This window comes from Caretta caretta, chromosome 8, assembly GCF_965140235.1.
Source record: "Caretta caretta isolate rCarCar2 chromosome 8, rCarCar1.hap1, whole genome shotgun sequence".
NCBI classification, from domain to species: Eukaryota; Metazoa; Chordata; order Testudines; family Cheloniidae; genus Caretta; species Caretta caretta.
Window position 1 is genome coordinate 78,482,896 of NC_134213.1, and position 25,377 is coordinate 78,508,272.

Genomic DNA, 25,377 nt, shown 5'->3' on the forward strand with positions numbered 1-25,377 from the left:
AGTCTCCTGATGTCACAAGTATAAATCTTGTGAGCAAAAACAGTTGTGCAAGATATGTTGGGGGGAAAACCAGGTTCCCTTGAGTATTTTATTTTGGTTCCCAATACAAAATCTTAAGCAATTAGTATCTTTCCCTACTGCTAAGGTTGTGCTAGCCTTCCATTGTCAGATCAGTTTTACCCTGTCCTCTTAACACCCTCAAAACTAACCCAGTGTGCCATTCACAGAGCCCGAGAGCAGACATTGTTACACAGAAATTCCATGAAATGAATTAAATCCGAGTGAAGTGTGTAATACAGTGCCAGAGCAGACTCTCTCTGTGTGAGATGGGATTAGGGATAGTAAGACCAATTTGACAAAGGAAGAACCTTTGATATTTAAACCTGTTCTTCATGGGATTTTTGGAAAGTCAGACCCAAGATCATCTTGGCCAGCAAAAATCCAAGTCTGGTTAATTCTGCCATCCACAATGAGGATTTCTGCCTTTGATATTTTGCAGAGGTATTTAAGACAATTTGGGAAAATTTCTGAGGTGCAACATCTCTTATGCATGAACTGCGATTTCTATGGTGTCATAGTATCACAATGTCTGTGGCTGCTGCCTGTAGCTATTGTCATGTCCAGAAGTTCTGGCAGGTTAGAACAGTGGATAAGAAAAGGTGCAGTTAGAACCATGAGCAGCCAGGAGGCGGCAGGAGGGGCTGACCCAGCACAGGGGACCCACTTCGGTAAACTGAAGTGAAGCTAAACCCCTCAAAGAACATTATTATTCAAAAACCCAATAATGCTTGGAAACGCTACATGAAGATAAAAATGACCAAAAATGCATCTACATTCCAAGATCTGGCACTATTTGGCTGGACACCACTGGAATACCCTGTCCTATTCACCTCAGGAGGCAGGATCCCTTCTCCAGCATATCAGAGCCACTTCCTAGCTGCTGTGTTTCTGATGGATACCAGAGCAAGTCTCCCTTCTGAAAACCAAATCACTTATTTAGGCTCCTAAATATGGATTTAGCACCTTAACTTTAAACACCAATTTGTGAACATTTGACCTTTTCATTTGTTTTCTTGCTAAGAATGGCACATATGGCTGCTTTAAATGCATCCTGAAAATTCTGGTTACTGCAAATTGGAGGGGACCCCTACAATTGAGAAAAGGGTTTGACGGGAACAGCCGAAGGAAGGGCCTGTGACTTTTGTAAGATATGCAGAAGGGAAACTCTCTCGGATGCCCTTAGGAGCTGCACAGGTTGGGAGGGATGTGCTAGAGAGGGGCTCCCACTTGTGGACCTCCTAAAGTGCCTAGCAAAGGGTGTCTGGGTAAACGGATCCAGATTATGGAATTTACATGCATTGCTTGAAATTTTTGAAAGCCAGGTAAATGTTAAAGTCCTAGAAAAAGAAGCTCCTTTTTTCTTTACCCATCTTTCTTTACATAAAATCCTAGAGAAGCCCACAGAAAAGACAATGTTCAACTTGCATGCTGAAGTACCCAAATACTAAAGTTACAGCTGTGCATGGAATGTCAACTCTGCCCTCATGTGCAAATGCGTTATTATAGAGCTCTTAATTTACATGATTACATATAATACAGAGTATAGTACCATACAAGTCCGGTGTATGGGAGTAAGATTCATATTGTCAACATTAGAGGTGTGAACAGGGCACAAGCATACCGTTGCTTCATTGTTTGCTGAAAAGTGGGCAGGAATACAGGGAGCAGAGTTAAGATTCATTTTGAGAAATTTTAGTCCAGCATCTTTATATTCCATTTTTTAAAGGTTTTACCCTTTTTCTTGGCTTTCCACATTTTTTTTTTAATTTAGGAGACTAAAATATTCAAATTCCCCCTCTTCATTATTTATTCATGGCTTTCATGTTTCTTGGCTGGGGTATTAGCAGACACACTTTTCTCTGTGCAATGTGACTTTTGTTTTCTACATTTTTTTCCGTTTCTTCCCATTGGTAGCATATTTTGCCACGTGGCTATCTTCAACATTCACTATAGACAGCTCTGAAAAACTCTGTCCTTGCTGGCGACAATGCAGTTGTTTAAGAATGTCGTATTGCCTTCTGCTGCTTGCATTGCCTAAGGGATTTTATGTGGACATGGCAAACAAAGAAAAACTGTAATCATAGCAATTCTTTTTTTCACCCCACAAAACCAAAGCAGCAAGTATCAGATTTGGAAAAATTAGTGCAGTAAACCTTGCATGCTAATTCCCTAATGCTCGTTGCTCACACATCTGTTCTAGCCTGACCCTTTTCCAAAGGGAGGGTCAAATTTGCTGGTTCCAACTTTCAGAAACTTGCTGCTTACTGCATTTTTATTCCCAGCCTAATTAGAGGTTTTGTGATTCAACCTGAAGCCCTAGGGAGCATATACAGTACCCAGATAGGATTCCAGCAAGCTACAAAGAAAAAATAAAAAAAATATCCAGGGCATTAACCTTTTCACCATCAAAGAACATGGAGTTTGTGTCACCTACACCTTGCAGTGTTCCACAGGAACTCTCAGGTATCCTTTTACCATTATGCTTTAGGCAATGAAAAAAAGAGTTAAATACAAAGTTAGTACCACTGGCCTTCATATAATCTATAATTTTTATTATTTTTTTAAATTCAAAAAAATTCAAAGCCATGATGTTTGTTCAGAATAAAGATGATGCCAGAGTTCAGAGATGTCTGAGAGGAAAGATGGCCCAGCAGTTAGGGCGCGAGTCTGGGTCTCAGGACACACGTTTAATTTCCTGCTCCACCACAGACTTCCTGTGTGACCATGGGCAAGTCACACAGTCTCTCTGTTCCTGAATTCCTCATCTGTGAAAAGGGGATAAACAGCTCCGCCCTACCTCCCAGGGATGTTGAGGATAAATACATTGAAAGGTTCTGAGGTGCTCAGCTACTATCATACTGGGGATCACATAAGTGTTTAAGATAGACAGATGTCCTATTCCTGGTTAATAAAGCACATACTGTATCAATATCGTCTAGAACTATACAACCTTGAAAATCAATGTTGTTTTTGACCCACAGTATTTGTTGTCAGCACCAGCAGCACTTCTGAGCAAAGTGCAGAATCCTACAGGTTGTGTTGAACCAGAAACAGGAAATGGTAGTGGTAATGAGTAGTCAGCGTTTCTCTTCTGTTAGAATGAAAAAAAGATCCAAACACTAAGCCAACTGCCACCAAGACATCTAAAAGGTAGACCAGAACCTACTGCAAGCTATAAGGAAGACTGCTTACCACGTGGAAAGGCTTGCCTTAGTAGTGAACAGAAAAGCAGTCAGGGTATGAGCGCGCAGAAGGGCCAGATGTAGGAATTCATCTTCCTTCATATACATGAATTAATGTTTCAAGTGTTCATCTCTAGCTAATGAATAATTGAAGGAAAGTAGCCTAAACTATGATCCATCCTTGAATTATGCTACACATGTGGTTCTAGACAAAATAGGGGTTAGGAAACATCTATTCTATCTTGAACAGCTACAAACTGTGGAAAGGATGGTGGCAGTATTCCATTATTACTAAAAACCCACATCAGATAACTCACTATGTAGTAGTAGGATTTTATGTTTGTATTTTGCATAATTTAGAATGAAGGAAAGAATAATAATGTAGCATTCCTGAAAAGTATTGGTGTATGATTTGACCATATTCTGCCAGACACCCTTTCTGAAAGCAGAAAGGAATGGCCTAATGGGCCATTGATAAAGATGCATCAGCCAGAATTTTGTGTCTGAAGCGGATTTCATGGCAGTAACAGATTTCTTAGGGTCACCACTTCGTTGCAGGTTTAGCATTTTAAAATAAGTAAAAGAATGCAATGATTGTTTTCTTTTGCATTGCAATTTGATGTTCCCGTTCAAATGCTGTGTGTAAATCAATCCTGTTTTGTGTGTGAATGCGGAATGTGTGTGTTAGAAGTTAAGTGTGAATACTATCACCGGACCAGATGTTCTAGAGAGGAATCAAGGATGGACGGGTAAGGGCGCCAGGAAGATTGCCCTCTATTAAGATGTCAGAGGAGGGCAGATTGATGACTCTAAAAGATGTGGCAGGCACCTATCAATGGGGACAAGATAGCTGTGATTAAAACCAGCATGGGGTAACCTGAGAGACTAAGAAAAAAACAACCTAAAGAATAAAAAGAACAATTTAAGAAAATGGGCACTCAACCACAATTGATTACAGAATGACCGTGCAAAACTCATTGGTCCCAAAGAAAGAAAATCACAATATAAACAGGGTGCTTTGCCATGAAACTTTGGGTTCGTCCTGCCAAGACTTCCCCGGAGCATCGTGTTGCAACCGACAGAACCTGGCTCCTCTCTACCCGAGATCAACCAACCTGGCCACTAGATTGATCCTGACTCTGGACTCGTAACTATAACATCAACTGGAGGGACATTTTGTGTGTGTGTGTGTGTGTGTGTGTGAGATTGAACGCATATGCTAATTGTTGCATTTCCAAATAAACGCGGCATCTCGCCTTTTCCCCTGAAAAAGATCCCGTGTGCTTCTTACAAACATAACAACTTCACCTCCACAGCACAAGTCTGGGACAACTATTCGGTTCTTTTCTTCACCTCTGTATTCTTCACTGAAATGAGAATTTATCAAAACAAAAAATCTGAGTGGAAATCAACACAATGTTGCTAATAAAAAACCCAAACTTGTTGTCTATATTATATAGACAACAGAGATCGGGGGGAAGCCAAGGAAGGAGCAGTAAACATCTCAACACTATTCCAACAGACTTCTTACAATGTTTCATTTGTAGGCATATGTTTGGATATTAGAAGATCTGGAATCTTAGAGTAGCATTTTTGTTTTTAATTGGTATGGCCAAAGTTGGTTTGAGCATTTTTTTTTTCCTACTTAAAATGATGTTTCCAGAAAGCCTGAGTTCTTTGAGTTTTTTTTTTTTTTTTATGGCTGTGACATCATAGGGAAGAAAGTTATTGCTCCTTGAGGTTTTGTTTGTTTGTTTTAAAGATTTGGACATAACGACAGCAGTATGGTTTCTTGATTTATGTGGAAAGAAGAAGACACCTTAGGCAAAAAGTCTGGAATCAGCAGAAGCAGCACTTTGTCTTCAAAGAGTTAGATATGAGGCTCTCAAAATGATTAATTCTTCTCACTCACATTTTTTTTTGCAGATGTGATTGCAAGCAAGATCCAGAGAAAATGATAATTAAATATGAACACAGGGACCTACCAATTAGGCTCCTAAGTAGAAAATTTTGGCCTAAACTTCTAAATTTTGAAAGATAAGCAAAAGATGAAATATTGTCCCAGCCAGGTTCTCAAGTTAATCATAGTGCTTGCAAATATCTCACATCAAATCATGGACAATGAGAAAGATTACAATATACATTTATATGGCTGTGATCCCCAATGGGAGATGGAGATTCCTTCCTATAGTTTTGCACTACCTTTGCAATTGATCCGTAAGAATCCCAGCCACCTAAACTCCACGTTTGATGTCTTGGATCTGGATGAATGAAAAATTTTCTTGGGAGGGGTGATCTTTTGAGAGTTGAGGAAAGATCAATTTAGGGTAAAAGGAGAAGTAAATCCGTGCCTCCTTTTGGATATTTGATCAGAAATGTTTCACACATACAAGAAAACTCATTTAAAAGACAAAATGGTTCAACCATGTAACTCTGAGAAAGAAAAGCAACACAGAGACAGAGCATTTAAATGGTGAACAAAAACACTTCTTCATCCCACAAACATACTGCGTAAGGCTAATGTAGTGCCCATCTTTAAAAAAGGGAAGGAGGAGGATCCTGGGAACTACAGGCCAGTGAGTCTCACCTCAGTCCCTGGAAAAATCATGGAGCAGGTCCTCAAGGAATCAATTCTGAAGCACTTCGAGGAGAGGAAAGTGATCAGGAACAGTCAGCATGGATTCACCAAGGGCAAGTCATGCCTGACTAATCTAATTGCTTTCTATGATGAGATAACTGGCTCTGTGGATGAGGGGAAAGCGGTGGACGAGTTGTTCCTTGACTTTAGCGAAGCTTTTGACACGGTCTCCCACAGTATTCTTCCGAGCAAGTTAAAGAAGTATGGGCTGGATGAATGGACTATAAGGTGGATAGAAAGTTGGCTAGATTGTCGGACTCAATGGGTAGTGATCAATGGCTCCATGTCTAATTGGCAGCCGGTATCAAGTAGAGTGCCCCAAGGGTTGGTCCTCGGGCCGCTTTTGTTCAATATCTTTATAAATGATCTGGAGGATGGTGTGGATTGCACCCTCAGCAAATTTGCAGATGACACTAAACTGGGAGGAGAGGTAGATACGCTGGAGGGTAGGGATAGGATACAGAGGGACCTAGACAAATTAGAAGATTGGGCCAAAAGAAATCTGATGAGGTTCAACAAGGACAAGTGCAGAGTCCTGCACTGAGGACAGAAGAATCCCATGCCCCGCTACAGACTAGGGACCGAATGGCTCAGCAGCAGTTCTGCAGAAAAGGACCTAGAGGTTAAAGTGGACGAGAAGCTGGATATGAGTCAACAGCGTGCCCTTGTTGCAAAGACGACCAATGGCATTTTGGGATGTATAAGTAGGGGCATTGCCAGCAGATCGAGGGTTGTGATCGTTCCCCTCTATTCGACATTGGTGAGGCCTCATCTGGAGTACTGTGTCCAGTTTTGGGCCCCACACTACAAGAAGGATGTGGAAAAATTGGAAAGAGTCCAGCGGAGGGCAACAAAAATGATTAGGGGACTGGAACACATGAGTGATGAGGAGTGGCTGAGGGAACTGGGATTGTTTAGTCTGCAGAATAGAAGAATGAGGGGGGGATTTGATAGCTGCTTTCAACTACCTGAAAGGGGGTTCCTAAGAGGATGGATCTAGACTGTTCTCAGTGGTAGCAGATGACAGAACGAGGAGTAATGGTCTAAAGTTGCAGTGGGGGGCGGGTTTAGGTTGGATATTAGGAAAAACTTTTTCACTAGGAGGGTGGTGAAACACTGGAATGCGTTACCTAGGAAGGTGGTGGAATCTCCTTCCTTAGAAGTTTTTAAGGTCAGGCTTGACAAAGCCCTGGCTGGGATGATTTAATTGGGGATTGGTCCTGCTTTGAGCAGGGGGTTGGACTAGATGACCTCCTGAGGTCCCTTCCAACCCTGATATTCTATGAGTATGTCTAAACAGCCTGAAACAGGAGGCTCTTTCAGCCCTGGTCAATAGACTTGGTTAAACAGGGCTCATGCTAATGCTCTAAAAATTAATGTCTAGACAGCATTTTGCAGTTACAGTTCAGGCTCTGACATCGGGGGAGGGTTCAGAGCCCGAGTCGCAACTTCAAAGCACTTCTACAAAGTTATTTTTAGAGCACTAGCATGACCCCCGCTAGTCCAAGTCTGTCGATCCAGGATAGGAGGCTTGGTGTCATGGGCCGTGTAGACACTCAGACCCCATAAACCTCCACTAGAGCTCAGTTGAGGCCCAGTTCTGCGACCTGTATTCTATCCTAATTAGATTCTTCCACCATGCCCATCACTCTTATAAGTGCCTCCCAGGGAGGTATAAAGTGATGTAGCTACCCAGAGTGGAAATTACATGCAGATTTAAAACCAAATTAAATTTCTATTTATGTATAACATGTTATGCACGTTTACTAGCAGAGACAAAGTTGAAGAAATGTGCTTTGTGCTTGGAATGGAAAGTAGTGAGGTTTATGGTCCTTCTTAGCAGCTAATCCAAGACTATGGAGCAAACTGCCACAGGAACAAATATTGCTCTGTCTCCTGGAAAATTATCTGTACACTTTGTGGCTGAGAATTCCATTGTGCCAGAGAAGCATGGCTGGCCCCACAGCATGAGGAGAGCTTTTAGGTACAGCTGGCCCAGATCACTGAAAGCTCTGAAGACAAGGACCGAGGTCTTGAACATGATGAAATATTATAAGGGGAGCCTGTGTAGTATTCGACAACAGATGTTCACACATGCAGTCCCACTGAAGTCTTGATAAAATAGAGAAAGATGTTGTAAGAATTGATGACAAAGGAAAAAATGTATGAGAGACTTGAAAAATTTAGTGCTGGAATGTCACTCTTTCCATAAAGTCCATCTGATCCAAAGCATAGTATTTTGGTGATTTCACCCAGTTACCATGTGATCTGGTGAGAGTAGATTTGGCCATTTACATGCCTACGGAATTCCATGCTATACTGCAAAATCCAGAAAAAGTACATGTAGGAAACAGTGATCTGGTAGAAAGAGCAGGGCTTGGAGTGAGCTTTAACTGTATGTCAATACAGAAACCTTAGTGAGTTCAAAGTTGAGCTAAGTTCTTGGGAACCAAGTGGATAAAAGTCTTGATGCTACTGAGAGGGGATAGGCTCTCAGAAGCTATTCCAACATACTCCTGAATGGATAAGATCTCAAAGGCAACCCCAAGAGAGACTTATCTCTTTGCTTGCACTTTATCTGTGTTCATTGTATATTGGCTTCACACAAGACCACATATTTTGCGTTACACCCTGAACTAGATTACGTAACTGAAGTTGCATTCTCTTTCACTTCCCCACCCAATATTGGGTATGTTGTGACAGTCCTGACCAAGCTGGGCAATAACTTAATAAGCATGTCAGTCATCTGAGCCATCCATCATTTTAAATTTTATTCTAAATAAAGGAAACAAAAGACTAATACTTTGTGCCATCAGACTCAACTAATGTTTATCAAGATAAATTTATAGTTTTTAAGGCTAGGAAGGACAAGTATGATCATCTTCTCTGACTCTCTTGCATAACATAGGCCATGAAATTTCACTCAGTAATTGCTGCATCAGGCTCAAAACTTCTACTTAAGTGAGAGCATAGGAACTTCTGTACCAAATTTGCAACATTTGAGACTTCCTGGACTTACAAAAAATAAACAATGAATTCTGTTTTGTTCCCAACATAGGAAAGTGTTTTCTTCCTTTATTATTTAAAATTGATATCAGCATTAGAAATAAGAACCACGATCAAGAAACATCATTTTAACTCAGAGGACAAATTCATATCAAATTGCAGGATGTTGCAATACATATAAAGGGTGTTTGAGCAGTCTATGACTCAAATACATGCACATCAAATATTTCTTAAATATCAAAGAAATATGATCCATACAAACTACAGCCACAATTCCCAAGCTTAATACTACTATTTTAAGATATATATATATATATTACTCTATTTGGCTTGAAACTTTTATTATAGTTACTGAGACATGTGGGTCATTCCTCATGCAGCCATATTTATATCTATTCTTATTATAAAAAGTTAATGCTTGAGTGTGCAGCAAGCCCAAGAGTGTATTATCCAGAATAAATCTTGTAAGTGTCTAGAAAATGGACAGAGTATATTTACCACAGTATTTTTCATTTGTATGGGGGATACAGTGGGTCACTATGACAAGGTGAAAGGTCTTTAAGCCTTCATTTTTAAGCCACAGGTGTTCTTTGTGGAGATTTTTTTTTAATAAAGACTATTATTGGTCCTTTAAATTAGCTCTTATTGCAAGTTACCACATCTGTGCTATGTGGTAATGAAGCAGGGAGAGAGGTCATAGCGGGGGACTCGTACTTGAAGAAAACATCTGGACATTGCTTTGAGATTCACTAGCAGCTTATATTTTATTAAGCAATAAGGAAATTTATACTAAATTCAACTAAGATTTAGACAGGTTAACGGATTAATAAAAGTAAAATGAAAAAGCAAGAAGTGGAAAAATTTAGCACCATCTTCCCAATTAATTCCAATTCAAGAGATTAAATTATCCATAGAATGGCAGCATTAATTTTATAAGATTGCTTAGGCAATTAATACGTTGATATATTATTGTGATATTGTCTCTTTTACAGTAGAGCTCACATTAATTACTAATATACTATGTAGTGAGTTATGCGCCTCTTTTTGGGCAATAGTTATTTCCATTACTACATCGTTCGGTTCCGGAAAAGATGCCTTTAGAGGATGAACTTGCATCCTTTTACAGGCCACAGTGTGTGTGTGTGTGTCTCTCTCTCTCAACTTCCCATTGACTGATAAAAGGCAGAAGTCTGTATGCAACAATTGCACCTGCAAGGGTAACAAAGATCAGTTTTAATTCTGGATTTTATCTATTTATATCCATACACACACACACATATATATATGGGGGGGAATTGGGGAAGAAGTCTACTCATCAATGCAAGAGACATAATGAACCTTCAGTAGACTCCTCAGTGGGAAGTAGCACAAATCTTAAAGGGCTGAAACGCTATGTGACAGTTGGTTCTCAACTAGTAGTGCTCTGGCTAAATATTTAAGAACTATCCTATTAAGTAATCAAAGCTGGGTCAGTTGACTGACTATTCAGCTACTTGAGACGCTGCTTCATGGAGCAGAGGGGCTAGAAGTGTTTATAATACACATTTAGTAAGTCCTACATTGTAGCACTGGATAGAGTGCTCATGAGACATCTTCTCATTTGAACAGATGTGCATTTGCAGCTGCCAACACTACATTTCGATTGTATATACTACACTCATCCCCATTGTATCTGAGCACCTTCCAGCAAAGCATTAAGCAATGTGACCACCATCTCTCACACATATGTTCTCTCATGCTCTCCTTATGGTGAGAGGCATGTGCATTTCAGCCCATTGCTTAAATGTCAACCTATTTCGTTCTTTCAAAACTTAATTTTTTTATTACACAGAGCTTCTTTCCACTGACACTTCCATTATAACATACACCCTATATGCAGTTTATTAATTTCCAATCAGAGATTCCACTGCAGGTGATACAGGGCTATACATTTCAGTTTACTCACAGCAGTTTTAATAAAATAATCCCACAAACAAGTTATAAAAACTATTATAGATCAACCACAATGGAAACTGCTCCAGCAACAATGGCTGTAAGTGAAGTTCATTATAATGTATATTGATGCCTGCTAGAAAAGTATCAGTGCGAACGCTACATGAAAAATATTAAGACAGGACACTGGACTTTTTTTTCCCCTTCCCACTGGGTGTTTTATTTTATAGCATTTGCATCAGTAATCAACACTTCAACAACAGAAGCTGGCATGATAGCGAGGAAAACTGAGCGATTACCTCTCAAACAAATGTGACAAAATGGTTTCACATCGGGATAATATTGCACGAATGAATCAATATACGGAGAGAGAGGGAAAAAGAGCAGGAGTGAGCATCTTCAACATGGATTGTGAGGAAAAAAGGCACTATTTAGCTGTGTGTGTGTGTGTGTGTGTGTAGTTAAAAAGTAAAAGTCATGAGGCACAATCCATGTTTCTCAAAGTTACATTCAGTACTGCTTTAGAGATGCTCACAAACCTAACTCTCTTAATACAGAAGCTACAGAAAATTGCTGATCTAGGTATTAAACAGTATGAGTGTCTAAACACATTTATAATTATGTGCTATCAAAGTCTTCACAAAGAGGGCTCAATTTATAAATAGTGCTGCAAGGGTTACATAGCTGCATGGGCTTAAAGTACAGAATATATCCCGACAACTAGTCACCCATTACAATTTCTGCAAGTCTGATCTCCAGTAGTCATAAAATAAGCTCCACTTTTAAAGAGCTAAACTGGCAGTGCACTTTGAAACAGGTTTTTCATCTGTCTGCCTAAGCAGCATAGTTTAGACAGCATCACAAACATCTTTCTATACATACCTTTTCAATACCAGTGAAATTGATGCAAAAACATAATAGCAATTGGACCTCCCTTGACGTAAACATCATTAATGTAAGGTTATAATAGGCAAATGTGTACTACTGGAACGCAGAAGCATGGAACATCTAGAAAAAGCATTCCAAAACTCCCAGACGGACTGCTTCCCCTTTGCTACATTCTAAAAGTATAAACTGTGATTCCTGTTTTAAATAATCTAACAGGAGTCCATGATCTGTGTATAATTAATAAACGGAATATTTGAACATAAATCCACGCCCTGTACACAGCATTGATTTTGTGGCTTCCATTTCCTAAAATATTTTAAATATTGTGCATGGACATAAAGGGTGAAATCCTGGCAACATTCAAGTCAATGGTAGAGCTCCCATTGACTTTAAATGGGCCAGAATTTCACCCCAAATTGCTCCCATAATGCAAATCTCTTCCTGCTACTTCTGCATACAGCCCCCATTGACTTCAATGTCAGATGTGCATGCAAAAGGCTGCATAATCAAGTGCAATGATCATACAATCTGCAAGTCCCTAAATTTGACTGGACTCATTAGGGGAAAAGTATTGAGACAAATTCTCACTTATATACTGTAAATTACTTTTAACAACCAGTGATTTGGAGAATTACGGAGTACAAGAATAGAGTAGGTTATTAAAAATGTGTAAAGTTGATTATCCCCTTGAGAAGCAGAAGTTTGACTCTTTGAGGTCAAAAGATTTTAAAATACTCTCTGAATGAATTAATATGATATAAAAGTAGCCACAATCTTGATTCCTCCTCCACCCCAACATGTAATATGTTTAAATATTTTTCAATTAGTAAGTTTCTAAAGAGATGCCTATTTCTGTATCACCACTCTCAATTTTATCAATTCACAGCAAGGAGAGGACGGGAGTTGATATTATCTGAGGAAATAAATATTTTTTCCATGATGTGAACTACAAAAAATAAATGTCTCCTTCAAAATGCAAAGATTTTTAATATATTTTTAAGATGACTATTTCATTCATTTTTCTAAATTTAAATCTTGGCAGAAGAGGAGCAGAAGTTCAAAAACTGTATTTATAGGATTATATCCTGGCAAAACTTCTACTGATTTCACCCGGGCCCGGATTTCACCCATAGTTTTCTTCTCAAACTAGGGCACTTGTTTGTATGTTTAAATGCCCTATTTCGTTAGGTAGTTGGGTACTATGTTTTCACTTTGTATCTTTGTTCAGAGATATTATTCTGAAAATTTTACAAAAGGATCAAGAAAATAAGGTGCTTTAAGCAAATAAATCCAAATTATATGGAAAAGAGACAAAATGTGATCTGCCCTAAAAATGTTCTTTTTTTAAAAATGATAAATATCCATTGTATTTCCAAAATTTACCAGTCTAACAGAAAATTTCAGAATTGCAATAGCCTCTCTATGATGACTCTCCAGTACTTCAGTACTTCTTGTCCAGCTAGACAACCAGCTACTAGAAGAAACATAAATCGAGTAGCAAATCCTGTTCCCCAGTGATGTGTTGGCATCATTAATGAAGCTGATACACAGGAAAGGTATCAAGCAAAATCCTGTCTGGTGCATGCTACATAAATCAGTAATCAGAAAGAAAGATCCACCAGTACTTAATTGGGGAGAACAGTTATTTGAGAAAGTGTTGTTTTTTTTTAAATCTCAAAAGAGGAAGGTCCAAAGGATAGTAAAGCAAATTTAAAAATTAAATACTGGATAGTGTCTCAATTAATCTTTTCAATTAACCTTTTTGGCAGCAAACATCCAATGTACACATGATTTTCAACTCCCAATCATTTTCATATTACAAAAAATAAATGCATTAAAGAAACTCCATCTTAATAACTTTATAATATTGCTTTAAGCACCATCCGTAGGAATTCAGATACATGTCACATTATCTCCTCCCTCCACCCCAGGGAAACTAATTTTTATAAACTGAAGGTGAAAAAAGGGGTAATTACTGTGATTTTTTAAAAAGTTATACGTTCTTTGTAGGTATTCACTGCAGTTTGTTAAAACACAGTGTCCCCAGTACCCAAACATCTGTTCACTAATCTCAACTATACTTAATCTACCAGGTGTTTCAAGCTGCTAATAACAGCAAATCATACAAGTTTACAATAGCAACATAAGGCAGTTACATAAACACATTTATGTCAAGTTCAACATCTCTCTCAATCACACATTTGATTTTCTTTTTCCTCTTTCAAGTGTTATAAAAAGATACAGACTAATTTTAGGTAAAGAGAACTTCTGGACAATGTGCTGTGTTAGTAAAGTTGTAGAGGTCATTGAAGTGCATTTCAGTGATGTCCAACAGTTAACTAAAGTAGGAAGCAGAACAGCAGATGAGATGTTTTTTACTCCACATGTAACAAAGCTGGTGCAAAAACCACTTTCAGCTAATTACTTGTAACCTTTTGGTCCAAATACATAAAATATGCAGTATTTACAGCATTTTACTCCTTTTGTAAATGCAATGCTTTAAAACACATTATAAAGCACCTTAGTAAAAATATTCTACAGGTAAAAGTATAGAAGAAGTAGGAAAACCCAAACCATACCACAGCTCACTAATGGAGTCATAATATGGATTCATCACTATCTCAGTTTACAGTCATTACAAAGAATCCATGGAGCAACTTGACACTGAATTTACAAGGGTTTTTTTATATTGATGTATAAGCATTCATTAGAACTGCAGGCAATGCCAACTTTTTTTGCAGAATTTTCCCAACTTCAGCTGGCAGTTGGGGAGAGGGAGGAAAAGGAAATACTGGCTTGATTCTCTTTTTACAATATTAATATGGAAATTATTTTTTTAAAACACTAATGATTAGTTATAACTTTTCTTTTTAATAAAACCACATTTATATATATGGGCAAATCCAGCAGTAGCATTTCTTAGCAGAACACGATTAACCATTCCAATGAAGATCATGTAACGTGACTCACAAAAACAAAGCACAGATGTCAACCAGTTATTAACACTATTCATAATTGTATACAACCAAAATCTCCATGTAGAAGCTGGGAAAACAAATGAGTTCTTGTTTGCAGAAGTTTAAATGAAAATAAATTGCTCTGAGAATCAACAGCAGCATAAATAGAAGCATTTTTTGTTTATACTTCCAACCAGAACCTCTGTGTGGTTAATATCTGTAAAGGAAAATGTAGGTTTCTTCAGGGAAAGGGTAGTAACTCCCACTGAAACTATTAGTTAGATAAAAGAACTGAAGCTTAAGTCAAGTATCCAACACCTTTGGTGTGATCCACAGCCCACTTTCCTCAGCTCTAGAGAGAAATACCAGCAATCTATTTTCCAGGGCTGGGAAATAAGATGACAAAGTGACCAAAGGTTTAGTCCATTAATCTAACAGTAAACCTTGTTCTTAGTTCGACTTAGGGTAAATCTTTTCATAGAAAAAGTTTTGCGCCAGAATATACAATTCTCCATCTTTTTCCCGAACTGCATGTGCTCTGACAAACTGAAATTGCTCCAGGGCAAATTCATAGAACTCATTCTCCATTTTCCAAATTTCCGACTGCTGCAGCTTGGCAATGGTTTCTTTTGTTGGGAGCTTTTTCTCTGTTGTTTTCCTAAGATGAGACTTTTTTCCTAAATGGAAAATGAAAACAGTTATAACTCCACTTGCACTTACAAGTTTAAATAATTCCAGAATTGTACCATACAGACTACGGTTGTTTTATTTGCACAGTTTCTTCAATCAACATGTTGATAAACTGTATAAAAGTTGATAGAACTTAAACCCAAATTTATTAATATAACCATGTGGAACTGGTAAATTGAAACCTTTGCCACTAAGCATTAATGCTTTTGCATTAGTGTTTTCTCAAGAGAACCCGCTCCTCACTCTATGCAATGGACTCAGTTATTAAAGCTCCAAACAGGAAATGGTCACTTAGTGAACTGTATAATCAGCCTGTAAGATCTTTATTTCAAACTTGATTAATATCTACTTGGAAATTACTATGGATACTAAATACTAAGAAATTAAGAAAATTCAAAGCCAGAAGCATCTACTACCAGGAAAGCTGGTTCAGAGAACATGCTTTGTTTAAGGTGCAGCTTTACTAATTTTAATACTGATGATCACTCTTCATAAGAGCGATAGTTGAATGATTAAAAACTACATATAAAATGTTAATTTTGCATATTTAGGGGCTTCTAAACAATAATCTTGTCCCTCTTCCTGTTCAGAGGCAGAAGTCCTGCCCAGAGTCCTACCTCATCACATGCAGCAGGGCCAACTGAGGCACCAGCAGCTACCTAGAGAGGGTTCAGCTATTTCCAATGGCAGCAGTCTATGACAACCGAAGAAGAGGAGAAACATGGATCTGTATGTCCATAGCCCAAACAATCTGATGCAGGATGGGGACAACAAGCCCTTGCAAAGGTAAGACATCAGAGCAAATAGGTAGGATCATGCTAAAAACAAACCAAAACTCAGCAGCAAGATGTCCAATTTGAAATAGACTGGGAGGCTGCAAGTCTCATGGGGTATGCCTACACTGCGCTTTACAACCTAAAGCAGCAAGTCCCAGCTGAGTAGACACTTGGATTCAGGATGTAGCTCAGGCTCTGAAGCCTGGGGAAAAGGGTGGGCTTCAAAGCCTGAGCTCCAGCTGAAGCATCTATTCAGCTGTTTTTAGCACCCAAGCACAAGCCCGAGTCTGTAGACCTGGACTCTGAGACTTGCTGCCACGGGTTTTAAAACACAGTGTAGACATACCCATTGAGACTTTATGGGCCTCCAAATGTACAGGTACCTTCAGACACAGGTAAACTGGGCATTCTCTATGCCTGCAAGAAGGGGATTTAGATTTAGTATAATCAAACGTTATACTCTTTGGAGCAGTGAATATTTCTTCATCTTGGTTTAGAAAGTGCTCGCCCCGTGGGTGCTACAACAGTAGAAGTAATAAAAAACGGTTACTAACCTTTCTGTAACTCTTGTTCTTCGAGATGTGTTGCTTATGTCCATTCCACATTAGGCGTGCGTGCACCGTTGCCAGAGATTTTTCTCTCAATGGTATCCATCGGGTTGGCTCTAGCACCCTTTGGTGCCACACATTTCTGCACTAGTATAAGGAGTGTCATCGGCCCCGCACCTTCTCAGTTCCTTCTTGCCGGCTAACTCCGACAGAGGGGAAGGAGGGTAGGTTTGGAATGGACATGAGCAACATATCTCAAAGAACAGTAGTTATGGGAAAGTTAGTAACCGATTTTCTTCTTTGAGTGCTTGCTCATGTCCATTCCACATTAGGTGACTGACAAGCAGTACTCAAGGAGGTAGGCTTGGAGTTCATGGGCATGCTGATTGTAATCACTGCTCTCCCAAATCTGGCATCACCTCCATCCTGCTGGGTGATGGCATAGTGGGAAGGTATGCACTTGAATCAGGACCTGGGCCAGAAATGCCACTAATGAGCCCTGAGCTCTTGTCGAATGAGTAGTCAAGATAGCAGGAGGTGGAATATCTGCCTGCTCATAGCACACCTGAATACAGGAGATTATCCAAGATGAGATTCTCTGGGCTGAAACTGACAGGACTTTCATCCTCTCTTCTACTGCCACAAAGAGTTGCATACATCTACAGAATGGTTTAGTCCTCTCAATGTAGAAGGCTAGGGCACATCTGACATCCAATGAGTGAAGCTGCCATTCTTCTGAATTCCTGTGTGGTTTCAGGTAGAAAACTGGCAGGAAAATGGGCTGGTTACTATGGAACTGAAAAACCATTTTTGGCAGGAATGCTAGGTGGGGGCCCAGTTGAACCTGGTCCTTGATTAACACAGTGTATAGTGGTTCTGATGCAAGGGCCTTGATTTCTGAGATGCTTCTGGCTGAGGTAATCACTATCATGAAGGCAACCTTCCATGAGAGAAACAGCAGAGGGCACGATGCTAGCGGCTCAAAGGGAGGGCCTATGAGTCTTGACAGGACCAGGTTTAAATCCCACAGGGAAATCGACTCACAAATCTGAGGGTAAAGTCTCTCTAACCCTTTAAGAGAGCAGATGGACATCTTGTGCAAGAAAACTGACCTACCACTCACTGGCAGCTGGAAGGCTGAGATTGCTGCTGGGTCTACTATGATAGATGCAACGGCCAAGACCTTGCTGTTTTAGGTGGAGCAGGTATTCCAGTATAGATTGAAGGGAAGACTGAGTGAGTTGGAGATAGACCTCGTAAAGAAAACAAATTTTGAAAAACGCTTCCACTTGGACATGTAGGTAGCCCTAGTAGATGGCTTCTTACTACCTAGCAAGACCTAGCGGACTTGTTCTGAACAGGCTTGTTCCTCCAGGCGCAACCATGGAGCTTCCACAAGATCAGGTGAAGGGCTCCGAGGTTTGGGTGGAGTAAACAGCCCTGGATCTTGTGAGATTAGTTGCGTTACTGACAAGTCTAGCAGTGTACTGAATCAGTGTTGGCATGGCCATACCAGGGCTATTAGAATAATGCTCGACTTGTCCTGCTTGATTTTCAGAAAGACCTTGTGTACAAAAGGAACTGGAGAAAATTCATAAAATAGGAGATCTGTCCACGGAAGCAGGAAGACGTTTGAAAGGGAGTCCGGGCTATGACCGTGAAGCGAGCAAAACTGATGGTATTTCTTGTTCTGCCTGGTTGGAAATAGATCTATCTGGGGAGATCCCCACCTTTGGAAGATGAACCTGGTGGCCTGGGAGTGACCTGGTGAGAGGAGAAAGATCAGCTGAGGTGATCTGCCAGGGACTTCTGAGCTCCCAGAAGATGGATAGCCTCAAGGTGAATGGAGTGCTTCATGCAGAAGTCCCATAGATGGACGGCCTCCTGACACAGGGCCCAGGAGCATGCTCCTCCCTGCTTGTTGATGTACAACATGGCTGCAGGGTTGTCCATAAGTACTCATACTACTTTGCCTGTGATCTGGGGAAGAAACACTTGGCAAGCTAAGCATACCACTCTGAGCTCTCTGACATTTATGTGTAGGGAGAGCTCTTCATGGGTCCACTGACCCGGTGGTCTTAGGCGGTTGAAATGGGCTCCCAACCTAGATCGGAAGCATCCGAAATTAGGGATACTGATGGCTGGGGGATAGGGTGACCAGATGTCCCGATTTTATAGGGACAGTCCCAATTTTTGGGTCTTTTTCTTATATAGGCTTCTATTACCCCCCGGCCCCTGTCCCGATTTTTCACACTTGGTGTCTTGTCATCCTACTGGGGGATGACAAAGGGAATGCCCGCCATAGTTGGCTGGGGGCTCCTTCTACCAGTTGAGGGAGGCAAGGACCAGAGCTGGAACTCAAAGCACAAGAAGCTGAGAAGTGGTCAAGTTGCTGAGACCCGAAATGCCTCCTCGAAGGATCCGGTGCATAGAGGCCCAGGGACCACAGGATAGCTCTGGAGTCATTCAGGCCATGAAGCTTTGTGTCCGTTTGCTCCGAAAACAATGAGGTACCATCGAATGGGAGGTCCTGGATTGACTGTTGGACCTTTTATAGTAGCCCCAAGGATTGCAGCCAAGCATTAGTCTCATGACCACTGTGGAAGGCATCGTTCTAGCTACTGCGTCAGCTGCATTCAGGGTCACCTGGAGTAGGGCTCTGACTATTTCTTTTCCTCCTCTAAGAAGGCAGAGAACTCTTGCATGGAGCCCTAAGGCAGCAAATCCTTAAATTTTGTCAGAGAATCCCACATATTATAATCGTTCCTCTCCAGCAGGGCTTGCTGGTTCAAGATACAAAGTTGCAATCTGCCTGTTGAATAAATTTTTCTGCCAAACAGATCTAGTTTAAGTCTTTCTGTTTGGGGATAGTGTTTGTCTGGCCCTCTCATTGGCTGCTGTTATGACTAGGGACTCAGAAGGAGGATGAGAATATAAGTACTGGTACCAATTGGCTGGCATATAGTAATTCTTCTCTGCCTTCATTCAAGTGGGAGGAAGAGAAGATGGGGTCTGCCACAGGGCTCTTATCAGACCCATAACAACCTTGCTGCTGGGAGGGCCACCTCAGATGGTGATGCAGTGAGCAACTCAGTCAAGGTGGTCTTGTTTGGGAAGGAAGAGGCCTGTACCGGTGGGGGAGCTTCCTCCTCTTCTTCTGCCCTGATTACATACATTGGGCCCACATCTTGTGTGTTGGTACTGGACTTGGTACTAGAGTCGGGGTCCGATGCCGAATAGAGCCATGCAGGAGCCCAACTCTTCGACGCCACTGAGTAGGACTGGTGGGACATAGGATGGATAACGGCAACAGTTCTTGGGATGCGTGTAGGGCTCCACCTCAGACTGAAGAAATGTCCTCCTGAGGTGACCACAGGGAAGCAGTACCCCTCATTTCTGCTAGTTGGTGCTGAGAGTCTAGGGACCGGTGCCGGACTGGGGATGAACTCACAGAAGAAACATGGCCTGGCTTGCCTTTGGAAGATGCCAAAGGCCCTGGTACTGGGAAAGAGCTTGGAGCCCCTTGCTCTTTTTTTGCTCATGCTCATTGGAACCGGAGGTTGGGGCATTGGAGTCAGTGGTACTGGGAGAGAGAAGTCCCTGGCTGCTGCAAAGGTCTCTGGGGTAGAAGGCACTGTGAGGACTTCCTGGCAAATGCGGAGTGGTGGTGGTGGTCTTGCACCGGAATCAATGGCCCTCAGGGCGGCGTCAACAGTGCTGCCATGGGCCCGGGGTGGAGAAGTGGCCCAGCGTGGGTCGCACTCCACTGCCTTCCCCATTTGCCTTACCTCAGGACTGGGGAGTGTTCTCTCTCAGATCACTGCTTCTCATGTTTTTTTTCTCAGTACCAGAGATGGAGAACAGTGCCAAGAAACACGCAGTGCCGGAGAGGTGCTTCACAGCAAAGCTGAAGTGTTCAGTGCAGAATCTGAGCTGTTTGGCTCGGACGTTAGTCTAAGAGCGGCTTCTGTTAGGATAGCCCTCAGTGTTGCCTGTCTCTTCGTATGAGGCTTATAGTGCCGACAGATCTGACTGTGCTCTCATACATGAACCCTTCCCAGAGGCTTTGGACAACTGGAATGTGGGTCGCTCATCGGTAGAGGCTTGCTATAGGAAGCACAAGGTTTGAAGCCTGGGGCCCAGGGCTTGCCCAGCTCCAAGGGCAAAGGGAGCCCCCCTACACTAAAGGAGGGGGACTAATTACCTACAATAGTATTATTTACACTATTTACACTACTACTAATGGAAGACTAATAAACTAAGCTGAACAGAAAATACCACTGAAACACCTTGCCAAAGCAAAAGATGTTCCAGCAACTGTCATGGGTGGTAAGAAGGAACTGAGAGGATGCGGGGCTGGCAGCACCCCTTATACTGGCAGATAAGCGCGCAGCATCAGAGAGCACAAGAGCCAGCCCGACAGATAGCACTGAGGGAAAAATCTCCAGCAGTGGTGCATGTGTGCACCTAACGCAGAATGGACATGAGCCAGCACTCGAAGAAGAAATAATCATGTGTTGGTGCAGCAATAACTGTATACATAATACATACATAAACACACAAATCATTCTAACACCACTTCCAGAAGATTATATTTCTGAAAATTACACTGTGGCAAAGGAACTGGCAATTTGCTTGTTCTGCAGTGACTTTCCTTAAATAATGATTTGCTTTCCTGGGACAGTATTTCTGGAAATGTCCAGAAATACTACTAAATATTTTTTGTCTAAAATGATCCTTCTGGCTTTAAATATGTCAACATTTAAAAAATAAATCACTTAAAAACAAAAAGTATAGCCTTAAGGAATCAATCTGAAAGAAAAAAGTGCAAGCTTCCCCTTTTCTTGTTTAAGGCTGGCTCTCCCTCCTCCTTCCACCACCCCGTACTTTCCTATTGTTTTGGCCTCAGTTTTGCAAGCTGATCCACGCAGACAGACCTCAATGTTTGTATAGATTCCCACTGACATACAGGAGTTTTATACAGATTAACGGATCCTTTAGTGGGGCTCCACCTGGGTGCAGAAATCTCCCAGTTCAGAACAGTTTGCAAGATCAGGGCCCTAGCCTGTCAGTTCCTCTTTGGGGCTGGGCCCTTTTATTAGTAAAGCCTACCATGTTTACCTTCATGTATAAACAACAGTAAGTTAGTCATATTACTGCAGAACTGCTGCACAGACCAAATGCTCCACTCTGATTGTGTGTAATGAACATACGGGCTAAAGATTCTTGGCCTGCATGGTAAAACTGAAAGAAGAACTCTTTTGGAATGATTCCGCTTCCTGCATAGTAACATCAGTCAACTGAGAAGCAACCCTGGCAGAGACTCAAGACTGCTCATCCAGGTCTGAAGAGGTCATGTGAAAGCATAAATGAAAAAGGGGTGAGGAAGAAATGAAAACAGCTATTCAAATACCTGTCCGGTACAGTTCTGTAGCACCCCTAAAGAATCGGGGCAAAGTTGCCTCCAATAACATAATAAAGTCTTCAAGCTCTTCAGTGACTCCCACTAGGAAGTATTCATTAATCAGGTTGTACTTGGCTTGTTCCAAAGCCCATCTGCTCCCCACATTCCTAAAATGATAAAAAGTAATTACAGCAAGGTTCTGAAGTCAGCCAAGAATTCTTGATTCCTAGATGTAGTTTCCTTCACATCATCTTTGCACAGGCAAGAGACTCATTTTAAATCACACCCACCTCTAATTTCCTTTTCCTAACTCCCCCCCAGGGCAATTTCTCTCACCTGTGATTCTGTCAACACCAAACCCAAATGTCATGGATTATGGCTTTACAAGGCCGCTCACAACAGTCTTTTGCTAATACTAACATCTTACCCACGAGGTTTTAGCAATTATATGGTTATTAATTTAATTAATTCAATTTCTAAAATTTTACTTTTTCTGTGTCTCAAGAATCAAATGGTCAGAACTACCATTTTTTTACCTACTCAAAAAATGAGGTGTGTGTGTGTGGGGGTGGCACATGCCCGCCTTTCTTTATCCTCTGATAAATATCATCTCATAATTCCTCTGACTTAGCAAGTATTCTTCATTACCATAGTTAAATGCCCACACAAAAGCAAAGCTGGCCTTACAAAGGAGAAAGAATAGAGCTGTCATCTCTCCCACTCTCATGGTTTCATTGCCAGAGAGGAAAGGGGGGACAGAGGGGCTCAACTTTTCTTCTTCCTCTGGTCCCACTGCCAGACTGGGGTACACGGGGCTTGCCCACATTATACAGAGTTTGCACTTGAGTAAAAGTCGCCAAGTGGCCACCTGCTTTGCTTGTGATTAAATCCAGCAAATTTAGTGATAACAGGCTTGATAATAACGCTCCGTGTCTTCACTCAGAACCTTTAAGTAGATTTGTTTCCACAGATAGCAGTTAGCAACTTCTCTATCACTGAGTGTTAAAAGGATTTGAATGGAATTGTTGTGCACAAATAAGCCATTTTCAAACTTACATTCCCTGGAGACTAATTTAAAATACATGGCTCTTGTATAAGAAACAAAAATGCTTGATCCACATGTACAGTTAATCCTTATCAAATTTCATTTCACCTTCTAACAACTAAGCTGCATTTATTATTAAGAGCTTGGCATACAGCTTATCACAACAGCACCTCAAACCAAGCTACTTATATAATTTTCCCTCTGTATAAAACTCAAATAGCTTGAACAGGAGAACACTTAGTTCAGGCAAACATGTACACTAAGATTTAGCCTGATTCAACAAAAAATTGTCACTACTGAATCTGTAATACTGGGGTCTATAATGGAAATGCTGATTTTTAGTTAAAGAATTGTTTGCACACTTCTATAACGTCTATTACAAAACAAATGTCGTTTAAACTTATTCCTTGGAAAATAGTTTCTCAACATCTAACCCTCCACCACACATTTACTTATTAAATATAGATTATAGTGATAATATACTTGATTAGCAGCTTAAGCCAATTTTATCTCCCTACCAGCATTCTGAGCCGTGGCCACAGAAGAATGGAATTTGAAGCCAAAGTTTCTCTGGAGCACAGTCTGAGCCTCCAGCTGCTACACATTCATCAAAGGTCTGGAACAAAAGACAAAGTTGCACAGTGAGCTATAAACACCAGTCTTCATATCAAACATCTTACAGTTAGTTGTTAAACGTGCTGGGGATAGAGGAACACGAGATGTGTGGTTAAAAGAGAAAATGTATTTTTTTTCAAGTGTTGTTTTCAAAATACCTTATGAAGAGAATCTATTGGTCTTAACATTTTGTGATTGAAATTAACTGTCTACTTTAAGTCCTGCTTGTATCCTCTGCAGAAAAGTGGATTCTGTCAGAACCAGCAAGACTATATAGTGTTAATATTACAGTTTTTCCTTATTTCAAAGGTCATAACAATGGTCCCAAATGCTGAAATAATATTACTGCAAAATGGAGTGTGGACTGGATCATAACTGTATTATACAGTGAATATTTTGTTTTTATAAATGATAGGATCAATAGTCTACCACTATTTTACCATACCAACAAATTACTGGTATCTCTTTTCAAATCTGAGTCTGTAAAAGACGGTAACTTACCTTCTTGTAACTGTTGTTCTTCGAGATGTGTTGTTCATGTCCATTCCAATCAGGTGTGCGCATGCTGCATGCACGGTCCTCGGAAACTTTTTCCCTTAGCAGCTCCTGTTGGGTCAGCCAGGAAGCCTCTTGGAGCGGTGCCTTCATGGTGCTCAATATATGACCCTGCCGACCCTACCCTCTTTTCAGTTCCTTCTTGCCGGCTACTCCGACAGAGGGGAAGGAGGGCGAATATTGGAATGGACGTAAACAACACATCTCGAAGAACAATTACAAGAAGGTGAGTAACCGTCTTTTCTTCGAGTGCTTGTTCATGTTGATTCCAATCAGGTGACTTCCAAGCTCTCCCCCGGGCATGGGGTCGGAGTTAAGGAATCACTGACTGGAGCACCACTCTACCGAGAGCATTGTCATCTCTAGCATGCTGGGTGATGGCACAGTGGGTGGTAAATGTGTGCTCCTTGCTGTGGTGCCGGGGATCTTCGGTGCTGACAGTCTCTTGCACCAGAGCCCTTCCTCGGCACCGATTCATGGACCAATAACGGAGTACAGCTTCCATCAGTAACTGTTTTAAATGGAAGTCACGTTCCTTTCTAGTTCTAGGCTTGAAAGCCTTACAAATCTTGCAGAGCTCAGACTGCTGCGCCTCCCCTAGACAAGTCAAGCACAAGTTGTGGGGATCGCTATTAGGCATAGGCTTTCGCATATACTGCAAGACAAACCCTTGGGCTTGAGGCATGCCCCAAAGTCCAAGGCCGGATGAGGGGATAGGAACAATCCCACACACCAATTTCTATACTAACTACAAACAATAATACAGTAACTACTAAAACAAGAAACTGGGTAGAACTAGGAACTAGGCTAAGGGAACACTTGCAAGCAAGTGAAATGCAGTTCCAACGTCACCACAGATGGTAAGACGGAACTGAAGGGAGTTGAGTTGGCAGGGTCATATATTGAGTGCCATGAAGGCGCCACTCCAGGGGGCTCCCTAGCCAACCCAAGGGGAGCTGCTAAGGGAAAAAATTTCTGACGACTGTGCATGCAACGCGCGCACACCTAATTGGAATTGATGTGAACAAGCACTCGAAGGAGAACTTAAAATACTATGGCTCCAAATAAGGGTAGACATGAA

The 25,377-nt window shown here is 41.0% G+C and overlaps 1 protein-coding gene across 2 annotated transcripts in view; it reads right to left on the reverse strand.

The window, feature by feature from the left end:
* Positions 1-11,010: 11,010 nt before the first annotated feature.
* Positions 11,011-25,377, reverse strand: part of HS2ST1 (heparan sulfate 2-O-sulfotransferase 1) — a 163,271-nt gene continuing 148,904 nt past the window's right edge. For both annotated transcript variants that reach the window (XM_048860632.2, XM_048860633.2), the window contains exons 5-7: positions 23,645-23,742; positions 22,091-22,248; positions 11,011-15,340 (exon numbers count right to left, since the gene is read on the reverse strand). In XM_048860632.2, the coding sequence (XP_048716589.1) occupies positions 15,114-15,340; positions 22,091-22,248; positions 23,645-23,742 (483 nt within the window). In that variant the 3' untranslated portion in view covers positions 11,011-15,113. The remainder of the gene's footprint in view (positions 15,341-22,090; positions 22,249-23,644; positions 23,743-25,377) is intronic.